This window comes from Plectropomus leopardus, chromosome 21, assembly GCF_008729295.1.
Source record: "Plectropomus leopardus isolate mb chromosome 21, YSFRI_Pleo_2.0, whole genome shotgun sequence".
Classification (NCBI taxonomy): domain Eukaryota; kingdom Metazoa; phylum Chordata; class Actinopteri; order Perciformes; family Serranidae; genus Plectropomus; species Plectropomus leopardus.
The window spans coordinates 11058436-11067459 of record NC_056483.1 but is presented as its reverse complement, the minus strand read 5'-3'; the positions used below and the strand labels follow the sequence as shown (position 1 = coordinate 11067459).

At 40.1% G+C, this 9024-nt stretch overlaps 1 protein-coding gene and 2 non-coding genes across 4 annotated transcripts; 1 reads left to right on the top strand and 2 right to left on the bottom strand.

The window, feature by feature from the left end:
• Positions 1–132: 132 nt before the first annotated feature.
• trim55b (tripartite motif containing 55b) lies at positions 133–5987 on the bottom strand. 2 transcript variants are annotated; one of them, XM_042510179.1, is made up of 8 exons: positions 5720–5987; positions 4936–5105; positions 3565–3742; positions 3273–3368; positions 2335–2568; positions 2200–2222; positions 879–1003; positions 133–783 (listed from the first exon to the last, which is right to left on the bottom strand). In XM_042510179.1, the coding sequence occupies exons 1-8, from the start codon at positions 5846–5848 to the stop codon at positions 611–613; spliced, it is 1128 nt and encodes a 375-aa protein (XP_042366113.1). In that variant the 5' UTR covers positions 5849–5987; the 3' UTR covers positions 133–610. The 2 variants fall into 2 exon arrangements, with proteins under 2 accessions (XP_042366113.1, XP_042366114.1); XM_042510180.1 differs by having other exon boundaries at positions 3565–3739.
• A 1380-nt stretch (positions 5988–7367) lies between these two features.
• trnaa-agc lies at positions 7368–7440 on the bottom strand. The gene has a single exon. It is a non-coding gene; the product is annotated as a tRNA-Ala (tRNA).
• Positions 7441–7907: 467 nt separating this feature from the next.
• On the top strand, positions 7908–7993 carry trnay-gua. The gene is given in 2 exon segments: positions 7908–7944; positions 7958–7993. It is a non-coding gene; the product is annotated as a tRNA-Tyr (tRNA).
• Positions 7994–9024: the final 1031 nt, after the last annotated feature.

Here is a 9024-nt window from a genome sequence, read left to right as displayed (position 1 = left end):
GTAACATGGCAAAATGTGATGTTTTGTCCATATAGGAAAATATACCTGTGTTACACACCAAAAAATGCTACATATGATACAGACTATTACGTGTGTGAAATACTGAAATGTCACCGTGATAGTTTTTTACTCAGCCGCCCTACTCATAAAGTCATATCAGTCATAAAAAAAAAGTATACGACCGGGAGGAAAACCTGAGGCCCTCTTGTCACGCTCGCTAATGATGTAGTTTAAGCAGTGAGTCACAAAAGGTCAGCGACATAAAAAAAATGTATGAATTCAGGAAAAAAAAATAGACACCCATAGCCTGTCTGTCATTCAAAAACAAAAGATGGAACTAAAATGTGTATTTAACCAGACAAAAAAGATCAGTATGCAGTGATGCACGTTAACCTTTCACAATAAAAGAGAGAGAGAGGGGAGCTGAAACTTCTGTCTCTTCCTTCAGATCCACCTCAGCAACTCAGACTTTCCCTTCGGCACAGATCTAAATCTGTCTCACTGTTTTCCAATCTGGGAGAAAAGCAGCACAACTGACCTGAAATCAACATCTAGGAGCAAAACTTATCCTGCTCCTGGTTTGGGTGTTGTCTGGGCCGGCGGCTGACAGCTAGGTCGAGGCAGAGCTCTTGGGTGCGCTTGGGGAGGAGTTACTCTGCTGGGGGGCAGAAGGTTGGACGGAGGCGGCTGTAACAGCACCGCCTCCTGAAACTGTCTGGGCCCCCTCTCCTTCCTCGTTGCCTGTGTCTCCATCCTCATCCTCTTCATCCTCTTCGTCATCATCTGTAGAAATAATAGTCAGGGAAATTAAAGTCATGTTACTACAAGTCAGAGCTGCAAGCATTCATTTGCTTCCATCGTCCACTCCATCCCTTTACCTTGGATGAAGTCGATGCTGCGCAGGGCATTGCCCTCTTTCTTGAAGTCGACGTTGTAATGATCCATATTCTCATAGCCACGCTCAACTTTGTCCAAGTGTGCTGTACTGGTTGCTTCTGCAAGCCTGAGTGCAAAAGGTGCAATTTCCATTATTAATGAGGGAAGAAAAATCACCCTCAGACAGTCAACACTTCTTAAACATCAGCAATCTGTGATGTTTAGCACATTCTGCAAGTTATTTCAGGGCGCCACTGCTAAAGATAGTGATTTGCTACATTTCACAGAATGACTTTCGACAGCTCCCAGAGAGCAGGTGCGACCTTGCTGCATGTGGCCCAGGGTTTTAGAAAAAGTAAAAAAAAAAAAACCCCAAACAAACAACTAAACAGCCCAAAGAAAAGAAAAAACACACACACCCAGTAGCAGTTTTAAATGGTGTTAAAGGGATAGTTGGGATGTTCTGAAGTGGGGTTGCATAAGGCTCTATTCTGTAGTCAGTGTGTTACATACAGTAAATGTCAGTTTGCACAGAAGCGGTACAGACACGGATGATAAGCAATGTGCTGCTGTGATGGAAGCAGCAACAAAATGTATTTTAGCCACCTAAAAAAAGTCCCACCTAAAAAAAATCAATATCAGTTTAAGTGTGCGTTGTATTCCACATATTTTTTACAGCTTTAACTGTCCGTCAGACAGCGATTCCCAGAGAAGGACTGACGCTGTTACATAAAGCCAGACTCCTCTGACAAAAACTATATTTTAACATCACTGAACACATGAGCTGCTGATGCACTGCTGCCTCGATAAGTCAGTGTGTTTGTGTTATTAGGGACTTTTGGCTCTCTAAAGTGTTAGTTTGGATTCACCAATCACACAATAACACAAACAAACTAACTGATCGCGGCAGTGCTTGATCAGAAGCTCTCGTGTTCAGTGAGCTAAAATGACTCTGTCCATGGAGTCTGGTGACATTGGCGGTTGGTGACAAAGGCCTGTCTGTCGAAATGCAAAACGGTGAAAATATTCTCAATTTAGCATACACTTAAATTGATACTGATGTTTTGGTGTTTTTTGGTGATATTTTTAGGTGGCTAAATTACATTTTGCCTGCTTCTCCAAACTGGAAGCATGCTGACTGACATCTACTGTGACTATGTATAAGTATCACATACAACCCCACCTCAAAAAATATGACTTATACCTTTAAGTCAAAGAGGATTTTTACCTTAAAGTTAAAATATGCTATCTTTATATAGCAAGCATACTGTATTTACCTTTACCTATTGTCATGTAATGCTTTAGGCACAAAGACATACTCACTTTTTGAGGAGAGGTTTTGTGTTCTGAAATAGACAAGAGACAGACAGACTAAATATTCATTTCACGTATACATGAAATATTGATGATTGTGAGTTTATGCCAACATTTTTAACCCTGTTTGGTATTGCCTCTGACCTGTAGAAATAAAGCCATTTCTGGCTCCTCCATACTCTGGATACCCAACTCCACCATCTTACAGCTCTCCTCCAGATGGTCTCCGTACTTCCTGGTCAGGCCCCGGATATAGTTCAATTTCTCTTCCTGTTCGGCCGTCACCTTCTGACTCATCTGCCTCTTCTTCTCCTCCAGGACAGAGTACAGCTGGTCAAACTTCTCACACACAACGGTCTTCTGCCTCCGACCATTCTCCTATACATGCGGGAGTGAGAGATGGACACAGAGGGAAAGATTATACATTCTGAAAGTCCATATTTATATATTAATGTTCATCATAGTCTTGTGGGTGAGAAATGTACATAAATGCAACTCTAGGGGAAAAGAAAAAGAGTGCAGAATATTTAAAACTAAAGAAAGCAATTTTGCAATGTGTGTATGGTCATGTAAATACTGTAATATTCTGGTGTCTGTCTTCCACCCATTAGGTAGTGCCATATGCGTATGGAGGACACTGAAGCTCATTCTGCATGTCCGTCCTGAGTGACGCTGCTGAGTGACACATGGGGGACTGGAGCCTCTCCAACTTCCTCCCTGCTATGTCCAACTGTGGCACGTGAACCACGGGAAAGCTGTCTGCTCTCCCCCCATCAATTACACTGCTCATTTTTAATGCCAATGGACTCGAGGCAGAGTGAAGTGCACTGCTAAGTGCATGAAGAAGAAAATGTGGAAAAGAGAAAATAAGACAGACTGACGCACCAAAACATTAATTTTCCCCGCTCTACCTCTCCGTCTAAATCTCACAGACAGATAAAAGCAGACAGAGTGGAGGTGACAAGGACACATTACGTCTGTTTGAACGTCTGTGCAGGTGAGTGCAGGTGCATTAGCGTGTGCACAGAGCGAGGCATGCTGCGTGAGTGAGCGACCAGGCGCTGCAGCAGTTGGACACTGACCTCTATGGCACGACAGGCTTCCTCTAGCTGACTAATGATGCCTTGCATCCTGTCGTTGTTACCAACCATCATGGCAATCCCGTCACTCAGCTCCGTCTGGGGGGCAAGGACACGGCAGAGTAAACATCTTAGTAAAGTGTGATTCAAATCTGGGACAAAATTAAAATGCATGTAAGTGTCCTTCACGGTGAAACACAATCAGATTGAGATTTTCATGTTTACCTTTAAACACTGTTTTAATGCTCTCATGAATGACAGTATTCATGATCTCCATGAGTATATCAGGCCTCACCTTCTTTGTTTGGTAGATGGTGGTGATGGGTGCCACCTCACAGTCTTTGTGAGCCCCGAAAACCTTACACATGGAGCATGTGGGCACACAGTGGGTCACACAGTAAATGTTGATCTTTTCATCCTCGTGAACATCACACATGGGCGTTTCCTCCTTTCTCTCTGGTGCTGGCTTGCTGCTGTTGACGTTTTAAGAAGAAAGAGGTATCTTTCTGTCAAGTCGCACATTTCAGTGCATACTGATGTGACATGTAACGTCAGTTTGATAATGTCACAGGTACACATCTCAGTAGTTTATTGACGATCCATCAGTCTTTCTTTGCCATGCAGATAGACTGTCAACACTGTAATCAATACATCGCTATTACACTGTGTGGTATACAGGTGTGGGTGCAGGTCGCAATATGATAGTTTTGCGTTTTTCATTAGTTTTTATTTTTATTTCTGTTTTAATTTCAGTTTAGTTTTTTTTAGTTTTGGTATTTGTTTTTTAAATTATAATATGGGAGGGGGTGTATTTGTCAGGAGCAAGATTTAATATGTTCCAAATAGTTATTATATTACAAACACAACAGTTTGTGAGGCAGTTGACTCGCAGTAATGCAGACATCCCAGTTTCAATAATCATAAGCACCAGTGCCTCCTCATGCACGCTGTGTTAACAAATTTTAACAACCTGACAAAGACTAAAATCAGACATTTCCTGGGCGTATATATATATTTTTAGTAAGTTTTGTGAGTACACAATACTGTTTCAGTTAGTTTTCATTACCTTCTTAAGTCTGAATAAAAATACTTTTTTATACCTAATTTTAGGTTTGAATTGCATTTTTGTTCACTACAATAAACTTGGTGCAGGTGTAATAGCAGTAGATTTCTATAGTTTATCAGTCTTTATACTTATCTTATCAGGTCAACTAATCTTATACCAATTTCTCAAGATATCATCCTACAATAAAATATTCATCTTACAATAATGCCAAAAAATAATTCAGTATGAAGCTAAGCATCCTGAGAGTATGACTGTTTTGGATCTTATGTCATAAAAACCTTTTGGCAATACAACTACTCAGATCGGAGAAATCATCTGTGTCGACAGATGACTAAAACTAAAACCTCCTGTCATCCACTCCGGCTCTCTGACTCAGAAGCCACTGGCACTGAGGCCGCACCAGTAACTGCTGCACTGCTATCACGCCACCAGTTTATCCTTATTCTTCAACTGTGTTCACTGCCCGCAGGGTTAAAGACAGCTTTACTGATAAATGAAGCTTTTCTCTGAACTGTGAAGGTGACACTGATTTAGTCATGATCCATACTTATTAGTCTTATATCGAGCGAAACTGAACAGAGCGCATCTGATGTGTTTCACCTGCTGGATTCCTGTTTGAACATGTCGATGATGTTCTCAACTAGCAGGTTCCTTTGCAGCCCGTAAACACCGTGTCTGTCCAGAACCACCTCGTGCCTGCAGGACGGGCATCGGAAGCGGCCACCAGACGTCAGTGAGCCCCCTCTTGTTGGAAGGTATGGGTTTGAAGCCTGTAAACAGTCACAAATCAAACCTCAAATTTACTGTGATGGCACAGTTTTATTTGATGAATCCATCTAGTTTGCAAACAAAAAAAGTTTCATTCAACAGCTATGAAATGCTAATCCAATGAATTAACAGTCCATAATACAAAAGTGAAACCCCATCCAACCAAACCACTCAACTGCTCTATCATTCCCAAAACGTAGACGTGTTTTAATAAAGGGACCATGGAAATAGAATAACTGTATTTCAACAGAGGGGAACTAAAATTGAAAAACAACAAAATCTTAAATTTAACAAGATGTCAATGATTTCTGATACTGGCAATGATTAACTTTATTAATATTTATAAACACAACCTTTCCTGTTCAATTGTGGTCACTGGTGGCAGAGGAAACTCTCCAATTATATGAAAATTTTATATAGGCCTGCATGTAATCTATGTTGTCAAAAAGGTTACTGGTTTGGCTTTTTAACACATAAAAAATGTAGGGCAAGTTCATAAAAATATCACTGGTTAAAATGGTATAGGCTGTTCAGTGACGATGCTTATGTAGAAACAAAAACAGTCTTACTCAAGTTTAAAAAACACTAATCATTGGCATTTTGTTCAGTTGCTTACCTGAAAAACATCATTGGCACATTTTCGGCAGAGGTTGTGCTGGCAGGGTAGGATCACCACAGGCTTTGTAAACATTTCCAGGCATATGGGACAAATCAGCTGTTTCTCCAAGTTATCCATGCTATTCATTTAAAAAAGTTCTTTTAGAAAAAGAAAAAGGCAAAAATACTACCAAAACCTCATTAGATAAGACCAAAAAAGCTGGTAAAGTTAGAAAAGAGTCTGAAAGCAATCAGTAGGCCCCAGTCAGGCCTGCCGCTCTTGTCTGAGGGGGTGTGGGCTCCTATCTAGCTGGTGTCAGTTCTGTTTTTAGCAGCTATTGCTGTCACGTCAAAGGTTGCCATTTTTACCTTGCCCATATTTGAAACTGAGCAGGGCAGTACTGAACAGCTGCCTACCAAACCCTACATCCCTCTCCTATACTGCTATCAGAGGTGACTGGGTGTCTGTGCAGTGTGCTGTATGAGGTGGAGACTTTACATCACATCCAGAAATTAGTTATTGCATGTCCCTGTAAAAAGGATGTAGATACTTGCTTTGCTTGTGGGTTATTTATACAAAATAACAGGAGGCCAGAGGCCAGTCACAGTAGCCCTGTATGTTTCTAGGATTTTTGGATATTTTTAGATTTTAGGATACTTTAGGATATCTGGATGTGTCTATGATTTTAGGACATTTCTTGTATTTTAGCATGTTTCTTGTATTTTATGATGTTTTAAGGAATTTTAGGACATTTTAGGATCTTAGGATAATTCTAGGATTTACTGACATTTCTAAGACTTGAGGGTTTTTAGCAGATTCCAGGACATTTTTTAGGATTTTAGGATATTCCTAGGATTTTAGAACATGAGGTGCTTAACTCTCTTTCTAGTAGATCCTCCATTGGCCCTTTTTTGATAAGCAGCAATTACCAGTGTGAATCACTTTATTATTATTTTGAATTAGAAAATGGTTGTGTGGACACCAAGCATCCAATGGGGTTAAGAAATTAAATATATTTTTGCCTGAAGTCTCTGAGCAAAAGTGATGATGTAATTCATCCTTTAGCTCCCATGTTCTTACTGAACAATAGAAAAGCTACATCTGTTTTAAAATTAACTTTAGCCGTATACCCAAAAGTTAAGAGATGTGCTTAACTTTGACATAAACAACCTTCAAATATTTACCCTTTCAGTCCTTAGCCAAATCTTAATGCTAACTTTTGTCAGCTAGCAGCATATCGTGCAGACCTCCACAGCAACTTCCGTTGACGAACTTCGCAGCAGCAACGTTGTGCACCGATGGGACCTAGAGGTAATAAAGTCCATAAACCTTCCATAAATACAAACAATGCAAAGAGATTTATATTTCCCACTGCATTTAACAAATGACGTCGTCTTTAAATTAGTAATGACGTTTTTGTTCGGTAACAAGTAAGTTAGCTAAGAGCTCTCCGCACCATGACAGCTAGCTAACGAACGCTAAAGCTAGCTGCCCCATCCCAATGAGATTTGTGGCCAAACTGTCATGTATTCGCCACTATGTTGTTAGAAATGGCAAGTAAAAAACAGAACTGTAATGAGTCAGAAGCATTGGGATGTCTGTCATCACAGTGTCGTGAAAACTATGTAATAAAAGTTTTTTTGTTTTTTTTAAAAAAAAAGTTACTTGGAGAATGCGGGCATCGATCCCGCTACCTCTCGCATGCTAAGCGAGCGCTCTACCATTTGAGCTAATTCCCCTTGAAATGTCAGTCGCAAAAGTATAGATATTTCAATAGACATCACAGCAATGTTCGCATGTATGTCTTGCACATGTATGACATTTGTGTTTTAGTTGTTGTCATATATGCCGCATTAAAAATATGTTAAATTGAGCGTCGCACGACAAAGTAGCAAGCTAACCTAGCGTACGTCTAACGTAGCCTGCTATCTTGTAACTTTAGCGAACTAGCAGCTAACTTCAACGTTCACGAACTATGGGAAGATTTTAAAGTATAATTGCTGGTTTCGTTTAAATATCGTTCTCGTAATGTCATTTAGGCCAGATAACACAGCTTAAAAGCAACTCTTTCGCCCCAGTCGCGGCACTGTATCAACAACAGCGAAAATGTGTTTGATTTGCGTAGGTCTCCATACATAAACGTGGCGTAACACATGTATTTTGAAGTGATTTTATAAACCATGTGATCAAAAGTAGTTATCATCTCCCTTCGATAGCTCAGTTGGTAGAGCGGAGGACTGTAGTGGAAACATGGAGATCCTTAGGTCGCTGGTTCGAATCCGGCTCGAAGGAGGGACTCTTTTTCTGTAATTACGTTATCATTTCAACGTAATTGGTGTAAAACGACTCTAAACTACACAACTACACGGCCCAAAACTGTTGATACACCTACAGACCAGTCGTTGGATTTATCTGCGCTGGAAAAAACTAAGTACTGTACTTGAGTAGAAATCTCAATTGTTGTATTTAACTTGACTCTTTTGTTTTCACCACTATATAGTTTTACTCCACAATATTTCAGTTACAAATTATGATTTGTCAAGTTGATCAGTAAATTAATCAATTAGCTGATCGAAAATTGGCAACTATTTTAATAAACAGTAGATACTTGGGTTGAAGATCCTTGTTTTCTCTGTTGGGCAAGAAATTTAGATTGCAGATGTTCTCCACTGCTTTGATTGCAATGGACATCTTGTCAGTAAGCATACTGCGTGCTCCGCATTATCGTTCTGCACGTTAAACGAAAAGTGATCACATCTCTGACTCATACAATATGACACCTGCCTCCTCGCCCCTGTATTCCCTTTTTAAGAAGGCGACATGGCTATGCACATAATGCTTTTTTTTTTACAAGGGCATGTCAGCGTCAGCGAGTCATATTTGAATGGTTTAGACAGCTGTTATTACTGAAAATGAATGACTTTTACTCTCCAGCTCCCCTCTCTAATTTGTCTCTTTGTTTCATTTGGTGTCCACCAAGACCACATGTCACAACAGACCACATGTTGGAAACCTAAGTTAAGTTTTTAAAAAGGCTGAACCAGTATGGATACATATTCATTAACAACAAGCAAGGACTGCTCAAATGCTTACCATTTAGATGGCTCAATTAAGACAACGTTCTGGGCTATGCTTTTGTGAATGAAGTGAATTCTTAATTTTTAAGCCATTACTGTCTGACTCATTGTATTACAACGTGTGTCGGTAAAAGTGCAATCAAGATTGAAGATTGACAAATTAAGTACGAAGATGGCTTGATGACGAAAAGCCAGTGTGAATGCCAGACAGAGGCTGACAGTTTAAAGAGCTTAATGCGGCCCTTT

Excerpts from the sequence above, each read along its gene's own strand:
- trim55b (XM_042510179.1), bottom strand. The coding sequence starts at position 5,848 with ATGAATAGCATGGATAACTTGGAGAAACAGCTGATTTGTCCCATATGC. Across the intron at positions 3,369-3,564 it reads CCATCTACCAAACAAAGAAG|ACGGAGCTGAGTGACGGGAT; the intron begins GTGAGGCCTGAT and ends CTTGCCCCCCAG. Across the intron at positions 784-878 it reads CAGCATCGACTTCATCCAAG|ATGATGACGAAGAGGATGAA; the intron begins GTAAAGGGATGG and ends TTATTTCTACAG.